Source organism: Procambarus clarkii, chromosome 78 (genome assembly GCF_040958095.1).
Source record: "Procambarus clarkii isolate CNS0578487 chromosome 78, FALCON_Pclarkii_2.0, whole genome shotgun sequence".
Classification (NCBI taxonomy): Eukaryota; Metazoa; Arthropoda; class Malacostraca; order Decapoda; family Cambaridae; genus Procambarus; species Procambarus clarkii.
Genome location: NC_091227.1, coordinates 9528846 through 9552630, shown reverse-complemented (window position 1 = coordinate 9552630; position 23785 = coordinate 9528846). Strand labels below are relative to the sequence as shown.

Genomic DNA, 23785 nt, shown 5'->3' with positions numbered 1-23785 from the left:
TTATACCTTCAGTAAACAGTGGCGCCGTTCTTAGGTCTGTGAGTGTGTGTTTAGTTCCTCTGTTGCGGGCCCTGGTGTTTACTCCGGCTGGCTGAGCAGAATGTATTAATTGTTGTGACTATTTGTTAACTTGACGTGTGAGGGCAAGGTCGTCTGGCGTCGTGTGAGGGTCAGGTCGTCTGGCGTCGTGAGAGGGTCAGGTCGTCTGGCGTCGTGTGAGGGTCAGGTCGTCTGGCGTCGTGTGAGGGTCAGGTCGTCTGGCGTCGTGTGAGGATCAGGTCGTCTGGCGTCGTGTGAGGATCAGGTCGTCTGGCGTCGTGTGAGGGTCAGGTCGTCTGGCGTCGTGTGAGGGTCAGGTCGTCTGGCGTCGTGTGAGGGTCAGGTCGTCTGGCGTCGTGTGAGGATCAGGTCGTCTGGCGTCGTGTGAGGGTCAGGTCGTCTGGCGTCGTGTGAGGATCAGGTCGTCTGGCGTCGTGTGAGGATCAGGTCGTCTGGCGTCGTGTGAGGGTCAGGTCGTCTGGCGTCGTGTGAGGGTCAGGTCGTCTGGCGTCGTGTGAGGGTCAGGTCGTCTGGCGTCGTGTGAGGGGTCAGGTCGTCTGGCGTCGTGTGTGAGGGTCAGGTCGTCTGGCGTCGTGTGCGAGGGTCAGGTCGTTTGGCGTCGTGTGCGAGGGTCAGGTCGTCTGGCGACGTGTGAGGGTCAGGTCGTCTGGCGTCGTGTGAGGGTCAGGTCGTCTGGCGTTGTGTGAGGGTCAGGTCGTCTGGCGTCGTGTGAGGGTCAGGTCGTCTGGCGTCGTGTGAGGGTCAGGTCGTCTGGCGTCGTGTGAGGGGTCAGGTCGTCTGGCGACGTGTGAGGGTCAGGTCGTCTCCGTCGTGGAGGTGGTTGTAGTGAGGTGCGTCTTCTACGAGAAACTCAAAACGTGACCGTTAAATTTTCCTGGTTTGTCAAAAGTTACCAGAATTGACTTGTTGTACACATAGGGTATAGGAGTTCATGTTAAGCCTTACTTTACTAGTTTACCCGTGACATACTTAGTCAAGTACTGGTTGAGGGAATGTCCACTTTCTGGTGGACAGTATTTGCACCTCCTGTCTTCAGTCTCTCCACCACTTGGGCTGGACGGTAGAGTGACGGTCGTGCTTCATGCAGGTCGGCATTCAATCCCCGACCGTCCAAGTGGTTTAACACCATTTCTTCCCCCCCCCCCCCCCGTCCCATCCCAAATGCTTATCCTGACCATATCCATGTGGTATATAGTCGTAATGGCTTGGCCCTATTCCCCCTGATAATTCCCTCCCTTTTTGTCTTCAAACATGTTGATCCCAGTCTTCCCAATCATGTGGCTAGCCTCGTCATAACCTCACTGGTGAACGATTTACGCTTTTACCTATGGATATGTATGGTCTTGCCTATGTTATACATCACACACACACACACACACACACACACTCACACACACACACACACACACATGCAAGCTGATGGAGAAGATTGTGCGAAAAAAACTAGTGGAGCATCTGGAGCGAAGGAACTTTGTAACACAGCATCAACATGGGTTCAGGGATGGCAGGTCCTGCCTCACAGGGTTACTTGAATTCTACGACCAGGCAACAAAAATAAGGCAAGAAAGAGAAGGGTGGGCAGACTGCATATTTTTGGATTGTCAGAAAGCCTTTGATACAGTGCCACACAAGAGGCTAGTTCGAAAGTTGGAGATGCAGGCTGGAGTGAGAGGGAAGGTACTCCGGTGGATAGAGGAATACCTAAGCAACAGGAGACAACGAGTCTGTGTGAGGGGTGAGGTCTCAGATTGGCGAGACGTCACAAGTGGAGTCCCGCAGGGGTCAGTCCTTGGACCTATACTGTTTCTGGTATATGTAAATGATCTCCCAGAGGGTATAGATTCGTTCCTCTCAATGTTTGCCGACGATGCAAAAATTATGAGGAGGATTGAAACAGAGGATGATAGTAGGAGGCTACAAGATGACCTGGATAGACTGAGTGAATGGTCCAACAAATGGCTGTTGAAGTTCAACCCGAGTAAATGCAAAGTAATGAAACTAGGCAGTGGAAACAGGAGGCCAGGCACAGGATACAGAATAGGAGATGAAGTACTTAATGAAACAGACAGAGAGAAAGATCTAGGAGTTGATATCACACCAAACCTGTCTCCTGAAGCCCACATAAAGAGAATAACGTCTGCGGCATATGCGAGGCTGGCTAACATCAGAACGGCGTTCAGGAACCTGTGTAAGGAATCATTCAGAATCTTGTACACCACATATGTAAGACCAATCCTGGAGTATGCGGCCCCAGCATGGAGCCCGTACCTTGTCAAGCACAAGACGAAGCTGGAAAAAGTCCAAAGGTATGCTACTAGACTAGTCCCAGAACTAAGAGGCATGAGTTATGAGGAAAGGCTGCGGGAAATGCACCTCACGACACTGGAAGACAGAAGAGTAAGGGGGGGACATGATCACAACCTACAAAATCCTCAGGGGAATCGACCGGGTAAACAAGGATGAACTTTTCAACACTGGTGGGACGCGAACAAGGGGACACAGGTGGAAGCTGAGTACCCAAATGAGCCACAGAGACGTTAGAAAGAACTTTTTCAGTGTCAGAGTAGTTAGCAAATGGAATGCATTAGGAAGTGATGTGGTGGAGGCTGACTCCATTCACAGTTTCAAATGTAGATATGATAGAGCCCAATAGGCTCAGGAATCTGTACACCAGTTGATTGACGGTTGAGAGGCGGGACCAAAGAGCCAGAGCTCAACCCCCGCAAGCACAATTAGGTGAGTACAATTAGGTGAGTACACACAGAAGGTGCCGAGGCACTAAGTGTGCCCTCTCTATGGTGTATAACAGGTCACTGGAAACGGGAGACCTACCGGAAAGCTGGAAGACGGCTAATGTAGTCCCTATATAAAAAAAGGTGACAGGCAAGAGGCACTGAACTACAGGCATGTTTCCCTAACTTGTATACCATGCAAGGTGATGGAGAAGATCGTGAGGAAAAGCCTCGTAGAGCATCTGGAGGGAAACATCTTTGTAACGCACCACCAGCAAGGATTCAGAGATGGTAAATCGTGCCTCACAGGTCTAATAGAATTAATTCTATGACCAAGCAATACAAATTAGGCAAGAAAGAGAAGGGTGGGCGGACTGTATTTTCTTGGACTGTCAGAAAGCCTTTGACACAGTACCTCACGAAAGGCTGTTACAAAAGTTGGAGCAACAGGCTGGAGTAAAAGGTAAGGTGCTCCAGTGAACAAGGGAGTATCTAAGCAACAGGAAACAGCGAGTAACTGAGGGGGGTAGGCATCAGAGTGGTGAGATGTTACCAGCGGGGATCCACAGGGCTCTGTATTTGGACCCATATGCAGTCGATGAGTCACAATAACGTGGCTGAAGTATGTTGACCAGACCACACACTAGAAATTGAAGGGACGACGACGTTTCGGTCCGTCCTGGACCATTCTCAAGTCGATTGTGATGAGGAGGTAGGGACAGGCAATAAATAGGCAAGGAGAGCTGAGGAGGAAAGTCAGGTGTAGGGGATAGTAGTAATGGAAACTGCAGCAGGCCTATTGGCCCATACGAGGCAGCTCCTATTATAACCACCGAAGGAGAAGTAATAGGAAAAAGAAGAGGATAGCAAGGGAGCGTAGGAGAAGACAATGAACAGAAAAAGGGAGAAGAGAGAAAGAAAAGGAAAGAGAAAGAAAGAAATGGAAGGGGGAAAGCTTATGTTAAGTCACGTTTGTTAGAAAGATTAGAGCATTTGAGTATATACTGTGAAAGGGAAGAGTCCACAGCAACAAAGCCAGGACTCAAGTTCAAGAAATGTAAGACGCCATGCAACCTCTGAAAAGTCAACTAACAACACATGTACCCCCTATTAGACTATTTTACAGGAACTTCTTTTCGACAGCTCATAAAACGGAGGAAAGGGTCCTGAAAAATATTGTTGACAGGAACGTTATCCGTACAGACAAAAATCAGAAAATACAATTGATTTACTATAAAACCAAAAAAACGGCCAACCTACTCAAGAAAAACTCTCCAGTTACAAAACAGAATGCCTTGAAGGAAACAAACGACGTCTATGCCTTCAAATGCCCACTTGGGGACTGTAAGCCCCAAAGATCTCCGTATATAGGCAAGACAACAACGTCTCTTTCCAGGCGATTAATAATGCATAAACAACAGGGCTCCATAACGGAACATATAATCTCCTCTCACAACCAGACGATCACCAGAGAAATCTTAACAAACAAAACAGAAATCATCGATAGATACAGCGATAGCAGGCGGCTCGACATCTGCGAGGCACTACACATCAAAAAGTCAACACCAGCAATCAACAGCCAATTAATGCACAACTATATTCTACCCACTTCAAGACTCCGTACCAATATAAAAGCATCAAGAGGAAGTATGGGCCAATAGGACCTTTGCAGTTACTTTCATTCTTCTCTCTCATTTATCCAATTTATAGCCCTTGAACCGTTTTCTGTCTTGTGTTGGTCAAAAGTTTGTTCACCTCATCCAAAACTGTTGCAACATATCACCTCACCCAAATGCGAGTATATAAGACAAGCTGTTCAATGTTAGCATTAAGTAAAACTCTGTTTTCAGGTTACAGTTGTGTGTGTGTAAACTAAAGTCTTTGAAAATGTAATAAGTTATAACAAAACGCGTTCAAGCGTCGCGGCAGACCAGAAATAAAAATGAATTTTGGAGAACTGATTTTTCAATTATCATCGACAGTGAAAAGAAACATAAGAAATATTGAGAAAATTTGTATTAAAATTATTAATCTTACTTTTTCGTTCATATTTAACAACATATGTTTACAAGAAAGATTGCTACCAAAATATACTAATATATATATATATATATATATATATATATATATATATATATATATATATATATATATATATATATATATATATATATGACTGAAAACTCAGTCATATATAGTCTGGAATGGTCCTGGGGACCAATCAGGCTTGTTCGCACACACACACACACACACACACACACATATATATATATATATATATATATATATATATATATATATATATATATATATATATTTATATATATATATATATATATATAATATATATATATATATATATATATATATATATATATATATATATATATATATATAATCAGGTAAATCGGTCAGGCCTGAGTTAAATGAGGTGAGAAGAATTTTCTCTTGTTACTGTAATGATGAACACAAAGAAGCAAAACAAATTAACTAATGGCGCTTGCTAATTAAAACGGGGCAGAGCTGAAATCTGTATAGATTGCATCGTCCTGTCTAAATGCAGCAGAATTATTTTTAATTGTAAACTAGAGCAAACATGTATATTATTCATGTGGAGCCCCATGTCAGCCCTCTGGTGACGACAATCTTGACCTGATACTCATTACACAACATTTTCATATATATGAATTTATACTATAATGTGTTATGAAAATATCAAACTGTGTGTGCTTCACTTTAGAGATCAATATATATATATATTGTTAAACGTATACAAAATTTGTAGTTAAACATTTTGGCAACATGGGGTTGCATGTTTGAGATAGTGTAGGATGTGTGTTATGTTCTTGGGAAGGATGTCCAGTATGCATCCCACCGCTGCCACCATTGTTAAGTATTATTTACATACGTGTACTCTATATTTGTACATATAGATGGAATTTGATCTAATGTGATTAATATTGACATATATCTGCATCTGAAAATGTATTAAAGCTTATCCTTCATTCGTTTTATTTACCTTTCTAGATGCAGTCATGGCTTCACTTTTGATTGTTGCCGGTAATCCAAGAGTTTATTGTAAGAAAGTACTTACATGAATGGTGCCACTGTAGTGTCATACATGGTGCCACTGTAGTGTCATTCATGGTGCCACTGTAGTGTCATACATGGTGCCAATGTAGTCATGGTGCCACTGTAGTGTCACCCATAAATAAGGGAGTCACACTAACAGAAATAACGCCTACACTCTGGCCTTTGCACTACTAACATAATGTTAACGTATAATTGGGGCATTATTTCAGAGTTCCTGTGATTTTGCTGATTTGCAGCAGTATTATTTGTCCAGTAATTATTTTTACTTCTGTACGACTGCTTTATTATAGCTTTGACATTTTTTTTGTTTTTATATATTATATTTCAGTGTTTTTGTAGGACGGATTATTACGAGTTTGTTTTACTAGTTGTTGCAAGGAAATAGAGTCGATATTGACGAGTCTGAAATGGATCCTTTGCAGATGACACAAAAATCAGCATGAAAATTACCTCTGCTGAAGACGCAGAGCCAACTACAAGCTACACTACAAAGCTGATATTAATAGTTTTTGACTGGGCAGCAGACAATAACATGATGTTTAACAGTGGTAAATTCCAGGTTCTCAGGTACGGTAAAAATGAGGACCTTAAACATAATACTGAGTACAAAACACAATCAAATCTGCCCATAATAAAAAACAGCATGTAAAGAATTTAGGAATAATGGTGTCTGACGACCTAACGTTTAGGAAGCATAACCAAGCAAATATTGCGTCAGCCAGAAAAATGATCGGATGGATTACGAGAACTTTCAAATCCAGGGATCCCATCACAATGGTTGTACTCTTCAAGTCACTTGTGCTGTCCCGGCTTGAGTACTGCTCAGTACTAACTTCCCCCTTCAGAGCAGGAGAGATTGCTGAAATAGAGGGAATACAGAGAACATATACGGCATACATAGACGCGATAAAACACCTAAATGAACAAATCCACAAGGGCCGTGACGAGGGTTTGAACCTACGTCCGAGAGGATCCCAGGCGCTGCCTTAATCGACTGAGCTGCGACATGGACAAGAATTGCAACCGGAAAATCATCCTGACCTACTACGGATCCTGCAGTCTCTCAGACACAAACCAAGCTTTTACACAATTCTCCCATGCACCCCGAGCTCTGTCAATAGACTGCGAGATCCGTGGTAGGTCAGGATGATTTCCCGGTTGCAATTCCTTTCCATGTCGTAGCTCAGTCGATTAAGGCAGCACCTGGGATCCTCTCGGACGTAGGTTCGAACCCTCGTCACGGCCCTTGTGGATTTGTAAATTTAATGCATCACGCTATTGTGATTTCTATATGTAAGCACCTAAATTATTGGGATCGCCTCAAAGTTCTCCAAATGTACTCGCTAGAAAGGAGACGAGAGAGAGATCAAATAATATACACATGGAAAATACTGGAGGGCCAGGTCCCGCAGTAAAATAACAACATACTTAAGTGAACGATATGGAAGAAAATGCAGAATAGAACCAGTGAAGAGCAGAGGTGCCATAGGCACAGTCAGCGAACACTGTATAGACATCAGAGGTCCGCGGTTGTTCAACGTCCTCCCAGCGAGCATAAGAAATATTGCCGGGAGAAACGTGGACATCTTCTTGGAGAAAACTATCTAGTATTCTCTAGGAGTGCCGGACCAACCGGGCTGCGGTGGGTATGTGGGCCTGCGGGCCGGGCAACAGCCTAGTGGAGCAAACTCTCACAAGTCAAGCCTGGCCTCGGGCCGGGCTTGGGGAGTAGAAGAACTCCCAGAACCCCATCAACCAGGTACCCAGGTACGAAGCAGATATCAACAACATGACTCACCACAATCTTCACATCACATGAGAGAATAATCGTGTTAAAATACACAGAACCCGCATGGAATCACAATGCCAGAAAGCACAAAACTGAAGTTGAACGCCAAGGTTTGCAGCAATACTTGTACATAAATTAAGAGGACTATGCTTCGAAACCAAATTAAAATAAATCAGTCTCACAACCGTAGAGTAGGGAAGCACAAATGGGGATATGATCACGACACAAAATACTGAGGGGAAAATTCTGCCGGGAATGAAAACGATCCAACCAAGTGTAAGGAAATTTTAACATTTTGTATGGATTGTCAGTATGGGAATTGCGCTGGTAGAAGACGTTGTGAAAGTCATCTCTATCCATAACTTCAAGAGCAGACACTAGACATAAGTCGAACGCCAAGAGGTTATAAAATAACAGTAGGTATGGAAGGTATATCACGGCACGTGAAAAGCTAAATGTGACTCGCGACCTTAGTGACAGATAAGTTGTGATGAGGCGGCCACCAAGAGCAGCAGCGTGACCAGGGGCGTCGCCGCCGCCACCACCGACAACCCCACCACCACCCCACCACTACCGACCACCCTACCACCGACCACCACTACCGACCACCCTACCACCCCACCACCGACCACCCCACCAGAATAACACGCAAGACGGATGACGTTTCAGAAACTATTCCCAAAAGTTTCTTGGTGGAATATTTGGAGGAGCGACGTGATGGAGGAGGGAGGGGGGAGGGAGAGGACGTGTCTTGGGACTGGGAGGGAGAAGGAGAAGAGCAAGTCTTGTCCTTCCTGCTGGGGGAGAGAATAGGAGTGGGCGAACAAGAGAGAAGATAGGGGACCTTGGTAGATACTTGGGGGTGTGGGTGGGAGACGGTGGTTATCTTGAGGTGATCTTGAGATGATTTCGGGGCTTAACGTCCCCGCGGCCCGGTCCTTGACCAGGCCTCCTTTTTGTTACACACCCCCAGGAAGCAGCCCGTAGCAGCTGTTTAACTCCCAGGTACCTATTTACTGCTAGGTAACAGGGACATCAGGGTGGAAGAAACATTTTGCCCATTTGTCTCCGCCTCCACCGGGGTCGACCCCGGAACCTCAAGACTATGAACCCGAAGCGCAGTCCACTCAGCTGTCAGATGCCCTTAAATAATCCTGTGGGAGACGGATAAAACGAGTTCAGTCAAGAGTTCACAATACTGTCGCAGGTTACTGAATGCTGTTCTTGTACCTGCCAGCCTTACACATAGTGACCCTGGCTATACACGTGGAGGACCTTGATCAATTTCCGATGCTGCTCTTCTCCCTCATGTGCAGTATATAAAGGGAATGAAATGATCATGTCTAGGACACAGAGACTGAACAACTGGGCAAGCACGACACAGACTGAGCTATTGGGCATTTATCTAGCCACTGAATACCTTAAGCTCAATGGTGGTGGAGTGATATTCTGTGACTCTAAAAGTGCTCTGCAGTCCTTAAATAACCCATCACAATGTATGTCTGAAGTAGCTTGCAATATTAAATGGAATGTAATTTTTACCAATGATAATAACTCATCATCTTGGAGCAGCATTCTCTTTAGGTTGGCCTGTGCTTGGCTCATTCCTACAATTCCTATCGTTATATTTTATTGTTTCAAGCGTATGTTAGACATACCAATGAGATTGGGTGGATATAAATAGGAGTTGCCTCGTATGGGCCAATAGGCCTTTCTGCAGTTACCTTTATTCTTAGGTTCTTATTACTTTACTTTTATCGGGGTGAAATTCCATTGGCAATTTACTGGACCAACATTTAAGCTGCCCACCAGCAGTTTACGGCCAATTTTACACGTGTAAACAATATAGAATTGTGTTAAATGCTTTGACAGTCTAATAATGTGGTGCCCGTTCCCTGTCCCTTCCTGTCCGATCTTAATCATTCTGTCAGGACTCCTGTACGTTTGTGAGGAGGATTTGCCTTCTCTAAACCCTGTTTGGTATGTGTGCGCGCGCGCGTGTACTCGCCTAGTTAGCGGGGGTTAAGCTTCGGCTCTTTGGTCCCGCTTCTCAACTGTCAATTTTCTGGTGTACAGGTTCCTGAGCTTATTGAGATCTATCATATATATATATTTGGAACGGTGTATGGAGTCAGCCTCCACCACAGCACTGCCCAATGCATTGCATTTAATAACTACCCTGACACTGAAAAAGTTCTTTTTGATGCGTCTTTGTCTCATTCAATTTCTTTCTTTATTATGCACCCCATACCCATCCCGTGGGCGGTGGTGTAAAGGGTTACAGAGGCACATAATCGGTTCAGGAACTGAACCCTCTAGTTCGTTTAGCTAAGCAAATAACAATCTTTTGACGCTAGTTACATAATTATTAATGTTATATATATACATGTACACTTACTCATACATACATGTACATATATATACCTATATACATTTACATATTCAATCACCTATACAAATACACACCTCAGTCATCTTGTATATCACAAGTGATTAAACAAGAGGCTCACAAGTCACTATAGAAGGCACTTTACATCTATGGTGAGTCACACAGTTACAAGTCTTGCTCCACACCCACCCAACTGGGCGGCAGCTTTACAGTCATGTGCTCCACACCCACCCAACTGGGCGGCAGCTTTACAGTCATGTGCTCCACACCCACCCAACTGGGCGGCAGCTTTACAGTCATGTGCTCCACACCCACCCAACTGGGCGGCAGCTTTACAGTCATGTGCTCCACACCCACCCAACTGGGCGGCAGCTTTACAGTCATGTGCTCCACACCCATCCAACTGGGCGGCAGCTTTACAGTCATGTGCTGCACACCCACCCAACTGGGCGGCAGCTTTACAGTCATGCGCTCCACACCCACCCAACTGGGCGGCAGCTTTACAGTCATGTGCTCCACACCCACCCAACTGGGCGGCAGCTTTACAGTCATGTGCTCCACACCCACCCAACTGGGCGGCAGCTTTACAGTCATGTGCTCCACACCCACCCAACTGGGCGGCAGCTTTACAGTCATGTGCTCCACACCCACCCAACTGGGCGGCAGCTTTACAGTCATGTGCTCCACACCCACCCAACTGGGCGGCAGCTTTACAGTCATGTGCTCCACACCCACCCAACTGGGCGGCAGCTTTACAGTCATGTGCTCCACACCCACCCAACTGGGCGGCAGCTTTACAGTCATGTGCTCCACACCCATCCAACTGGGCGGCAGCTTTACAGTCATGTGCTGCACACCCACCCAACTGGGCGGCAGCTTTACAGTCATGCGCTCCACACCCACCCAACTGGGCGGCAGCTTTACAGTCATGTGCTCCACACCCACCCAACTGGGCGGCAGCTTTACAGTCATGTGCTCCACCCACCCAACTGGGCGGCAGCTTTACAGTCATGTGCTCCACACCCACCCAACTGGGCGGCAGCTTTACAGTCATGTGCATGCGTTACCTACAGTAAGCAAATTTTGGATACTTCGCTAAGATTTCGGGCAGCACATCATTATGAATGAAGTACTTACACATTTCTTGGACACCATTGTTGGTGTTATCTGTGAATTCCGCGATTTTTCACATTCCATTATATAATGACGCAAAGTCTGGGAATAGTTCTGCTGACAGAGTTTACATTTAGTCAAATCTACATCAGCAGATGTTACAAAATCCCAGAGGTACTTGTAGCCGAGCCTAAGCCTAGCAGTGGTAACATCTAGAAGTCTGCTAACTCAGTTTCCACCTGTGTCCCCTTGTGCGAGTATCACCCGTGTTAAATAATCTGTTCTTATCTACCCTGTCAATTCCCCTGAGAATTTTTTATATGCTGATCATGTCTCCCCAAACTCTTCTGTGTTCCAGTGACGTGAGGTGCAATCCCGCAGCCTTTCCTCGTAACTCATACCTTGTAGTTCTGGGACTAGTCTAGTGGCATATCTTAATCTTCTACAGCTTCGTCTTATACTTAACAAAATATGGACTCCATGCTTGAGCTGTATACTCCAGGATCGGTCTTACATATGTGGTTTACAAGGTTGTAAATGATTCCTTACACAAGTTTCCAAAGTCAGTTCGGATATTAGTCAGTCACGCGTGCGCATGATTATATATATATATATATATATATATATATATATATATATATATATATATATATATATATATATATATATATAATATATATATATATATATATATATATATATATATATATATATATATATATATATATATATATATATAATGTCGTACCTAGTAGCCAGAACTCACTTCTCAGCCTACTATGCAAGGCCAAATTTGCCTAGTAAGCCAAGTTTTCATGAATTAATTGTTTTTCGACTACCTAACCTACCTAACCTAACTTTTTCGGCTACCTAACCTAACCTATAAAGATAGGTTAGGTTAGGTTAGGTAGGGTTGGTTAGGTTTGGTCATATATCTACGTTAATTTTAACTCCAATAAAAAAAATTGACATTATACATAATGAAATGGGTAGCTTTATCATTTCATAAGAAAAAAATTAGAGAAAATATATTAATTGAGGAAAACTTGGCTTATTAGGCAAATTTGGTCTTGCATATTAGGCTGAGAAGTGCGTTCTGGCTACTAGGTACGACATATATATATATATGTGTGTGTGTCGTACCTAGTAGCCAGAACGCACTTCTCAGCCTACTATGCAAGGCCCGATTTGCCTAATAAGCCAAGTTTTCCTGAATTAATATATTTTCTCTAATGTTTTTCTTATTAAATGATAAAGCTACCCATTTCATTATGTATGAGGTTAATTTTTTTTAATTGGGGTTAAAATTAACGTAGATATATGACCAAGGTATATGTACGGACAAGGCAGCCACACACATATATTATGTGTGGGGGCCAGCGACGGAGTTATTTTACTTGCTCCCTTCCACTGCTTGCTAAAATATTGATGGTTGTGCAATAAACTTGCTGGAAGGAGGGAAATTATGTTTGAGATTGTGTAGTGTGTATTCACTTATTTTATGCCTGCGGGATCGAGCCGTTAGCTATTGGACTCCGCCTTTCTAACCGTCGATCTACTATATATGTTCTGGCGCGCGCGCGCGCACACACTCGCACGCGCACACGCACACATGCACACACGCACACGTGTACGTCCTTGCAGCCGATCGGATAACGCTTTGGGGTCGTAGTCCTAAGGGCAACTTGAGGTTCAGCTCCCGTAGTCTCCTCGTAGCTCATGCCCCCTTATCCCGGGCAGTAGTCTGGTGGCATACCTTTTAACCTTCTCATATTTAGTCTTGTGCTTGACTAGATACGGACTCCGCGCTGGAGCTGCATACTCCAAAATTAGTCTGACATGTGGTATATGATGTTCTAAATGACTCCTTACCAAATTTCTAAAGGCAGTTCTTATGTTGGCTACCTAGCATATGTCGCTGATGACATCCTCTTGGTGTGGGCTTCAGGGGACAGGTCTGGCGTGATATCAATCCCCAGGTCTTTCTCTCTGATTCTTGAACGATTTCATCTCCCAAATAGTACCTTCACCAGGCTCAGCTACCTGGCCAGACGGCAGCAGCTGTACTGCATGAAGCACATGTATGTCCCAGACCCCGAAGATCCCCACGAAGCGGTAAACACCACTAGTGACTACGAGGTCCACGAACCACCACACACAACCACTAGAATCACTCTCCAACAAAAAATGGATCAGACACATCCATGATCAGACCTTCCCAAGACCTCAAATACTAAGTGGGCTGCCAGACAACCCAGATGAGTGGCCCATCCCGGACCCGATCTATTCCTAATGAAGAATAAATAAATAAATAAAATTAAAAAAAACTTGTGCTACCAGAAGTGTAACTACCCTGATGTTGCTAAGATTAATCTGCAACCAACTCCATCGGCTCTAGGGCTTCCAGGTACCAGCTAGGACACAAACACTAGCCACCCAGCCAAGGTACTGACAACCCAACATAACACATACCCAAACAAACGACACATATATATATGTCAACCCATGGTGGACAGGTCACCAAAGTTTCAAACCTCCTCTCTCTCTACACCGGCATCCTCTTCCAGAATTTCATCTTCCCATCCCTCTACCTCCCCCCGTCCTTTCCAAACCCTTTGGACATCAAAGCTCAAAGAAATAGTACCTTGTATGTGGCCTCCTGCTCCCCATACTTATTTGAATTACTATTTATTTGCTTGGGTTAAACTCTAATAACTATTTGTTGGACTATTTCTTCAGTTTGTCCAGATCATCTTCTAGCCTCTGTTGTCCCTTTGTCTTAATCCTTCTCATAATTTTGTCATCGTCAGCAGCAAACATTGAGAGGAATGAGTCCATCTGGAAAATCATTTCCGTATATCAGAAATAGGGTAGGTCCGAGTACAGAACCCTGTGGGACTTCGATGGTGACATCCTGCCAGTCTGAGGTCTCACCCCTCACAGTAACTCTTATTTTCCTATTGCTTACGAAGCAATAGGTGCTCCCTTATCCACTGGAGCAGCCAACCAGTTACTCCTGCCAGTATTTTCAACTAATGCAGCAGCCTCTTATGGGGTACTGTGTCAAATGCTTTCTTACAGTCCAAGAAGATGCAGTCTGGCCACCCTTCTCTTTCACGCTTAATCTTGTGTTTACTCACCTAGTTGTGGTTGCAGGGGTTGAGTTTTGGCTCTTTGGTCCTAGAGCCAAAACCAGTGTGTGTGTGTGTGTGTGTGTGTGTGGGGGGGGGGAGAACAAGCGTACGTGCTCATCAGGTGTTTAGCAATTAGCAGATGGCGGTGGTGGTGTGGAGTCACTGTCGAGGGCAAAGTCAAGTGACCTCGATATTTTTACAGCGAGGGTTGGAGAAGGTGAAGGTTGAGGCGGTGTTTGGTGCTGTGTGCTAGTTAGAGGGTAAGAGTGTGTTACCTCACTGGCGTAGCAATAACTAGGTTATTACCCTCAGAGAGAGTATGTGGCCTTAAAACATGTAGAATATGGCCTACCGTGAGCTGTTGAAAAGCCCTCAGACTTAAATATATGCTCGCGCGCTTTCTCTCTCAATATAAAGTAAAGGTTCCCCCTGCTACTCTTGCTTCTAAGTCACTAGAGTACCTCTGCCCCCACTTCCTGGCCGTGACGTTGCAACATGGCCTCTTAAAAATAACGTCGCTTTTGGCCGTTTGACCGTATGGCCGAAAGTGGACATAATTTGAAAATGGAAAAAAAAGATGAAAATATTTTTTTTAACAACAGTAAGTTAAGGATTCTCTGGTAGGTTAGGTGGGCAGGAAATTCTCATAAAGTTTCAAAACTTTATGAAAAATGTTAATTAAAAGTTTCCTCTCCTAACCTTTCCGAGTAGGCCGGACGACTCAAACAGAAAACGGGACAGTACGTCACTTTTGTGAGTCGATTTCATTTCAAATTACGTCCACTTTTGGCCATAGCGCGCATACGGGCGAAAAGTGACGTTATTTTTAAGAGGACGGGTTGGACACAGAGCCAGGTAAGCCGTATACAGCTGTGCTGAAGTGAGCTCAGTAACAAAACGTACAAATAAAGGAAAGTTTTACAAAAATATATGCGGGTTTGGAAGCTAAGCTAGGCTTGCTCTCTCTTCCAAGAGTTGGTTGCTGGTGATTGCTAAAATGGTAAAATATTTCTTGGTGTGTCCTCATCTAGTTGTGCTTGCGGGGGTTGATCTCAGGCTCTTTGGTCCAGCCACTCAAGAGTCAGTCAACTGGTGTACAGGTTCCTGAGCCTATTGGGCTCTGTCATATCTACATTTGAAACTGTGTATGGAGTCTGCCTCCACCACATCACTCTCTAATGTATTCCATCTGTTAACTATTATGACACTGAAAAAATATTTCTAATGCCTGTGGCTCATTTGGGTACTCAAATGTACCTATGTCTCCTTGTGCGTGTACCACCCGTGTTAAATAACCTGTTTTTATCTACCTTGTTAATTCCCCCTGAGAATTTTGTATGTTTTAATCATGTCTCCCCTTAGTCTTCTATCTACCAGCGAAACGACGTGAGGTGCAATTCACACAGCCTTTTCTTATAACTCGTACCTTGTAGTTCTGAATTAGTCATTTGGCATACCGTTGATGACCAGGTATGGACTCCATGCTGGAGCTGCATATTCCTGATATAGATGGCGTACAAGGTTTTAAATGATTCCTTATATAAATTTCTATAGGCAGTTCTGATGTTATCCAGCCTCGCATACACCGCTGATGTTATCATTTATATGTTGGTTTCCGGAGACAACCTACATATAAATATTCCAACAATATTTAGGTTCGGTGTGATACCAACTCCTAAATCCTTCTCTTCGTCCGTTTCATGGAAGATTTCGTCTCTGTCTCCCATTTAGTACCTTGTATCTGGCCTCTTGCTCCCTCTACCTAGCTACATTACCTTACATTTACTGGAGTTAACAAAAAAAATGGATCTGCCACAGAAGGCATCCGGACCAGGTCGGACGGAAAGCTCTTCAACCTCGCCAGACTAACAGCCAAGACAAAGGTTCAGCTGAGGTGTCTGCGTGACTTCCTTTCTGCTGACGACGCAGACACCGCCCACTCATCTGAAGACCTCCAACAGCTCATGACCCGCTTCAGCGAGACCTGGCAGGCCTTCAGATTCACCATTAGCCTGAAGAAAACACAGGTCATGGGACAAGGAGTGGACTCACCACCTAACATCAGCATCTCTGATTACAAACGGGAAGTTGTCCACGACTTCGTGTACCTTGGCTCTACAATCTCTGACTCCCTCGCTCTCGACACGGAGCTCAACAAACGCATCGGTAAGGCATCTACAACCATGTCCAGACTGACAGATAGAGAGTGGGCCAACAACAGGCTGACTGAGTATACAAAGATCCAGGTTTACAGAGTCTGTGTCCTGAGCACTCTCCTTTATGGCAGTGAGTCTTGGATATTCCGCGCCCGTCAGGAAAGACAGCTGAATGCCTACCACATGCGCTGCCTCCGACACATCTTGGACATCACCTGGCAGGACAAGGTGATAAACAACAACGTCCTGGGGAGAGCTAGAATCACCAGCACGTACACAATGCTGAAGTAGAGACGAATGCGCTGGCTCCGGCACGTGCGAATGGTCGACGGCAGGATCACCAAGGATCTCCTGTACGGAGAGCTGATGCAGGGAAAGCGTCCATCAGGCAAGCCCCAGCTACGGTACAAAGACGTGTGCAATAGGGACCTGAAAGCCATGGGCGTCGATCTTGCCAAGTGGGAAACACTGGCCGCTGAGCGATCAGTCTGGGGCCAGTCTGTTCAGAAAGGTCTCTCCAGGTTCGAGGAGTCACTTACCAAGCAATTGTAGGCAAAGAGACAGAGAAGGAAAGCCGGTAGCCAGGAAGACAGACCAGTATCAGACTTTGCTTGTGCTTAGTGTGGGGTGGACTGCCATTCTGGGATCGGCCTCATCAGTCACACCAGACGCTGCTCCAGGACTGACAACCAGAGCGCTACTCCATAGTCTCCAGAGACTGAAGGATCCCTACTACTATTACTACTACTGGAATGGGTAGTAGTATATAACTTACTACCCATCTCTCTAGTAGACTCTAGTAGCCATTTGCTGGACCATTACTTCAATTTGTCCAGATCATCTTGTAGCCTCTTGCTATTTTCTGTCTTAAACCTCCTCATAATTTTTTGCATCATCAGCAAACATTGAGAGGAACGAGTCTATTCCCTCTGGGAGATAGTTTACATATATCAGGAACAGGATACGACCGAGGACTGAACCCTGTGGGACTCAACTAGAGACGTCACACCACTCTGAGACCTCACCCCTCAGTGACCACCTGTCCCCTGTTGCCTAGGTACTTTCTTATCCACTGGAATACCTTTCCATGTTACTCCTGCCTGCATCTCCAACTATGGATTAGTCTCTCAAGGGGTACTGTGTCAAAGGCTTTCTGGTAATCCAAAACATGTAGTCTGCCCACCCTTCTCTTTCTTGCCTAGTTACGTGTGTGTGTGTGTGTGTACAGATGAACGATTTGGTTCATGAACACGTTACAGAATATATTAGAACATTTAATGTTATAAATATATGTGGACGTCCCGTGTATTGATATTTTGAACACACAATTACGTACGCATGGTTATAAATTCTCAGACTGTGTCTGGTAAGTATAATAACACAAGCATATTAAGGCTGAGTGGGAAATGGCAGCAGTGGAAAAAGCTGAGTGGGGAAATGGAAATGGCTTTGAAGAGATAAACAAAATAATTAATATTTCCCATCATGTAAAACCCTGGTTAATGTATATTGGACAACGTAGTCTGTCAAACATTGGAAGATGGTGGTAACAGATGCTGTTTCTCTGGAACAATAGTACAAAGATAGTATGCAGTGTGAGGACAAAAAACATTATATAGTCAAGATCTTCCTCACTTGTGTGCGTCCACGAGCGTTGATGATGATGTACTTCCTCACTTGTGTGCGTCCACGAGCGTTGATGATGCTTTGCTTCCTCACTTGTCCATCCACGAGCGTTGATGATGCTGTGCTTCCTCACTTGTGTCCATCCACGAGCGTTGATGATGCTGTACTTCCTCACTTGTGTGCGTCCACGAGCGTTGATGATGCTTTGCTTCCTCACTTGTCCATCCACGAGCGTTGATGATGCTGTGCTTCCTCACTTGTGTGCGTCCACGAGCGTTGATGATGCTTTGCTTCCTCACTTGTCCATCCACGAGCGTTGATGATGCTTTGCTTCCTCACTTGTCCATCCACGAGCGTTGATGATGCTTTGCTTCCTCACTTGTCCATCCACGAGCGTTGATGATGCTGTGCTTCCTCACTTGTCCATCCACGAGCGTTGATGATGCTGTGCTTCCTCACTTGTGTGTGTTATTGAAGCAACGAGTCACTGGCCTCGCGTTGCCTCGGTTTCTCATCAACCGTGTTTGTGGCTTCAGTACTTCGGGATGTAATTTTATTTTACCTCCAGAATTGACTCATCGGGACATTGATATTGGGCTCGTGTAGCTGGATTATATCCTTGTTGCCTCGACCTGGATATTTCAGGTACAGAATTGATCCAGACCAGCTGTGTATTGCTTTATAATAGACTTACCTCTGCGTTGTATTCCTACGTAATTCACTTTCCTTGATGTTGTATTATTGGACATTTGGCTCGTAGTGTGGTTACTCCAGCATGTACGGTGTTTGCAATACTCTGGAATCGACATAGTTTGGTTACATTATTCCATTATATACTCTAGTGGACGTTGATTTCAGAAGTTATCGTCTTCAGCACAGCTCTACAACCGATTCCTCCGGCTGTGGTGTTCCAGAATGCTACTCGTGAGGATGTGCATCTTGAGAAATGCGTCTTACCGTCATGGCTACAGTGTTATCAGAATTGAGTTTGGAAATATTTGTGTTTCAGAGTCGAGCGTGACGTCATGATGCACACAGGAGACAGCTGTGTTTATTGAATTTCTCTGCTCCAAAATGCAGGTATATTTGTTGGGGAAAAGTTAGCCTCGGTAGCAGATTGTGAGACACAACACAGAGGCCCTCGTGAGCTGGGAATATTGTTATACGGACGACAATGGTAAGCCTTTTGATTAGTTTAAAACTATGCGAGGGATATTCGAATACTCGTGATAACTAGAGTACTACCCAACCAAAAGGTTGGTCGCACTCTGGAACTTGCTTCAGAAGGTTGTTCGCACTCCAGGAACTTGCTTCAAAAGGTTGGTCGCACTCCAGGAACTACCCTACGACTGAGCCTACCCTAAAGCTGCAGAATAATCACAGGCAACGATGGAGCCCAAACATGACATAAAGCTCCTGGAGTCATTTAGAAGAATGAGAGCCAAGTAAGGTTTAGCAATAATTGTGAAACAATTATTAATTGTGTGCGAATACTTTCCAGGAGTACGACTAACCTTTTGAAGCAAGTTCCTGGAGTGCGACCAACCTTTTGAAGCAAGTTCCTGGAGTGCGACCAACCTTTTGAAGCAAGTTCCAGGAGTGCGACCAACCTTTTGAAGCAAGTTCCAGGAGGGCGACCAACCTTTTGAAGCAAGTTCCAGGAGTGCGACCAACCTTTTGAAGCAAGTTCCATTAGTGCGACCAACCTTTTGAAGCAAGTTCCAGGAGTGCGACCAACCTTTTGAAGCAAGTTCCAGGAGTGCGACCAACCTTCTGAAGCAAGTCTTACACAGGCTTGAATAAAGTAAACTTATTGTAGCAACACTATCCATGACGGTGAGTGTCCAGCGCTGTTTGTTGTATTAACTGGAACCAATTGTGTATTACCATATTTAGCAGAGAGCCATTTACTGTGGTGTAATATGACCCCCATCGGGTGATAATAGCCAGCACTTTTCATCAGCAATCCTCCACCATAAATATGCATATTCGGGTTTATTATGACCCCCACTTTGTGCCCTGTTTATGCTTCATTTGTGAAGGGAATGTACAGTTTTAAATGTGGTGTCGTTAATTCTCATTTTGATAAAAACAAAGGCGTTAAATACCTGATATTTGTGAATATTATGGGTATGTGTCAATTGGAATAACAGTTATTTGTGTCTAGGAAATTGCGTCTCCTCTCCTCCCTACCGCTCTTGCGTCACTCTCCTTCCTTGCCCCCTCTTGCGTCACCAGTCTCCCCTACCCCATCATGCGTCATTCCCCTACCCTATTTTGCGTCCTTGCCCTTTTCTCTCCACGGTGCCCTCTCTCCCTTGAGCTGCAGCCTTCCTGAAGGCGTCCTAAACATGAGGGTGACGCAGGCGGCGAGCCACGACACTTCCTGGCAACAACGGCACCTCCATCCCCAGCAGCGCTCCTGCAGCGTCCGCTCTCACCCTTCCAGCCAGCGGCATCAGCCCCGGGAGAAATATTATACCCAATTTCAAATTAAATATATACAAATTTATAAATTGCCATACCCCTTTACATCTCCCCTTCATTTCTCTCCCCCTTTCCCTCTTCTCCTCCTTTCCCTCCTCTCCCCCTTTCCCTTCTCTCCCCCTTTCCCTTCTTTTCCCCTTCCCTTCCATTGCGTCTCCCCCACCTTTCATCAAACATTCATCACGTTTGCAGTTCACTCATTTGTTTTCCCAGGCGAGAAATGTGGTCTCGCTTGGGACGCAAATGTGTGGCACAAATGTGGCCTCGTGCCGGTCATACAAATAGGCTCCTCATTGGCCGACAAGTGCTGTCACCTCTCCTGAACATCATTCTGGAAATCGCGCCGCTCCACAGAAGAAGCAGTAAGAAAGATGCACCAAATTATAGAATGATAGCACTATCACACACATCAAGAGTGCTAAGAACTAAGATCACAAAGCACATAGCCTCACAGCATCTACATAACTCTGGTCAGTTTTGATCCCATGTTGACTACACGGTCAACATGGGTTCAGAACAAGCCGCTCCGGCCTCTCACAATTGCTAGACCATCTTAAGGTTATCTTGAGATGATTTCGGGCCTTAGCGTCCCCGCGGCCCGGTCTTCCACCAGGCCTCCTTTTGGTTACACACAGGAAGAAGCCCGTAGCAGCTGTCTAACTACCAGGTATCCATTTACTGCTAGGTAACAGGCGCATCAGGGTGAACGAAACTTTGCCCATTTTTGTTTCTGCCTCCACCGGGGATCGAACCCGGAACCTCAGGACTACGAACCCGAAGCGCTGACTACTCAGCTTTCGGCTCCCATAAGGAAAACATATGCAAAACGCTGATGTATTATATACAGATTTCGCGATAGCCTTTTACAAATGACCGTGGTGTTATCGCACATAAGATGCGCACAAAGGAAATTACTGGGAAAATTGGAAGATGGACCTTTTTAAGACAACAATAATAATTTTCAAGACACTAGTGGTGCTCTTTAGGGTGGAATGTTAATGCAGAATAACATCTCCATGCAAAGCTCGAGAAATTGCTGACCTGCAGAAAGTGTAAAGGTGTGTGTATATATAAAAATTACTAAGAACTCTTAATTGACCCAGCCAGGATTCGAACTCATGCCGTCCAGGATCACCCCTAAACGTACACAGTACGTTACACGTCACCATTGATTGTAAGTGAGTCCGATCATTGGTGCGGGGGTCTGGTAGCTGAGCGGACAGCATGCAGGGCTCGTAATTCTGTGGCCCGGGTTCGATTCCCGAACCAGGCAGAAACAAATAGGTAAAAGTTTCTTTCACCCTGATGCCCCTGTTACCTAGCAGTAAATAGGTACCTGGGAATTAGACAGCTGTTACGGAGCTGCTTCCTCTGTGTGTGTGTGTGTGTGTGTGTGGGTGTGTGTGTGTGTGTGTGTGTGTGTGTGTGTGTGTGTGTGTGTGTGTGTGTGTGTGTGTGTGTGTGTGAAAAAATTAGTAGTTAGTTACAGTTGATTGATTGACAGTTGAGAGGCGGGCCGAAAGAGCAGAGCTCAACCCCCGCAAGCACAACTAGGTGAATGTACACACATTCATACTTGTACCTAATAGCCAGAACGCACTACTCGGCCTACTATGCAAGGCCCGGTCTGCCTAATATGCCAAGTTTTCCCAAAGGTATATTTTTCTAAAACTTCTAATTTTATAATGGTAATTATAAAGATTTCCCATTATATTATATAGGCTTAATTTTTTTAAATTTAGGTTAAAACTTTCATAGTTAGGTTAGGTTTGATCCTATTTCTAAGTCAGTAATTCATGTTCCTAATACAATATAATAATATTAATTCGAATAAACTAATTGGATTTTTTTTCTGAAAATAACGAAAATTCCTCTTCTTACCCGCAAATACAATGCACAGTTTCCCCTTCGTTTGTCCTGTCGGCCACTTTACTTGCTCTCTGTCTTGTCTTGTATTTACCGAGATCCGCCGGCCCGGGAGACACAGGCTCCCATGTACGGCGTCTGGGGAACCATCTTTTCATTCCCTACTTTGTTGTTGTACATTAATATCCTCACTCTTCACCCGGCTCCTCTCTTCCCGTCCCAGGAATGAGTGGTCTTGTGTGGTGAGTTGGCCCTGAGCAGTGTGGCTCACTGGCTGACCACACCATGTTTGTCTTCACTCAATATTTGGCCTCCTCTGGCCTGGCTCGCTCCCTCCTTGGCTGCGTGCTCCTGTGCCCGCTTGCGTGCGTGCATCCCTACCTGCCAGCGTGAGCCCGCATGTACCTGCGTCCAACCCTACCTGTATGTATGTATGTATGTGTGCGTGCGTGCGTGCCAGCATGTGCGCACCTGTATGTGCTTGTGTGTGTGTGTACATCCGTATGTGCGTATATCCGTACGTCCTTGTGAACGCGATTTAATATAAAAAATATAGTTAAAAAATACTAACTTTCACGAGGAAATTGGAGAAGTTTGTGCAGCAGGTCGTTGTGGATGAGGCGGGTTGTGGTGGATATTTGCTCCCGCCGGCTGCTGCCAGCAACAGTCTTGCCGATCATGTTGTCACCACATTCCCCCCCCCCCCTCCCCCCCGGACGCCTGGCCTCCCAGCGTACAAGCACTCTCGAAACCAACAACCAGGTAAAGGTAGTGCTGGATAAAACATTAAGGGTTCCCTACAGACGTGCGTCATCAGAGCACCTGGCTGTGTTGACCACCAGAGCACCTGGCTGTATTGACCACCAGAGCACCTGGCTGTGTTGACCACCAGAGCACCTGGCTGTATTGACCACCGGAGCACCTGGCTGTGTTGACCACCGGAGCACCTGGCTGTGTTGACCACCGGAGCACCTGGCTGTGTTGACCACCGGAGCACCTGGCTGTGTTGACCACCGGAGCACCTGGCTGTGTTGACCACCGGAGCACCTGGCTGTGTTGACCACCGGAGCACCTGGCCGTGTTGACCACCGGTGCACCTGGCCGTGTTGACCACCGGAGCACCTGGCCGTATTGACCACCGGTGCACCTGGCCGTGTTGACCACCGGAGCACCTGGCCGTGCTGACCACCGGAGCACCTGGCTGTATTGACCACCGGAGCACCTGGCTGTGTTGACCACCGGAGCACCTGGCTGTATTGACCACCGGTGCACCTGGCTGTGTTGACCACCGGTGCACCTGGCTGTGTTGACCACCGGTGCACCTGGCTGTATTGACCACC

At 45.5% G+C, this 23785-nt stretch overlaps 1 protein-coding gene across 1 annotated transcript in view; it reads left to right on the top strand.

Annotated features, from left to right (window-relative positions):
* Nucleotides 1-16757, top strand: part of LOC138357450 (uncharacterized) — a 51528-nt gene extending 34771 nt beyond the window's left edge. Inside the window, exon 2 of the mRNA XM_069314304.1 lies at nucleotides 16129-16757. Within this exon, the coding sequence (XP_069170405.1) occupies nucleotides 16129-16757 (629 nt within the window). The remainder of the gene's footprint in view (nucleotides 1-16128) is intronic.
* The last annotated feature ends 7028 nt before the right edge of the window (nucleotides 16758-23785 follow it).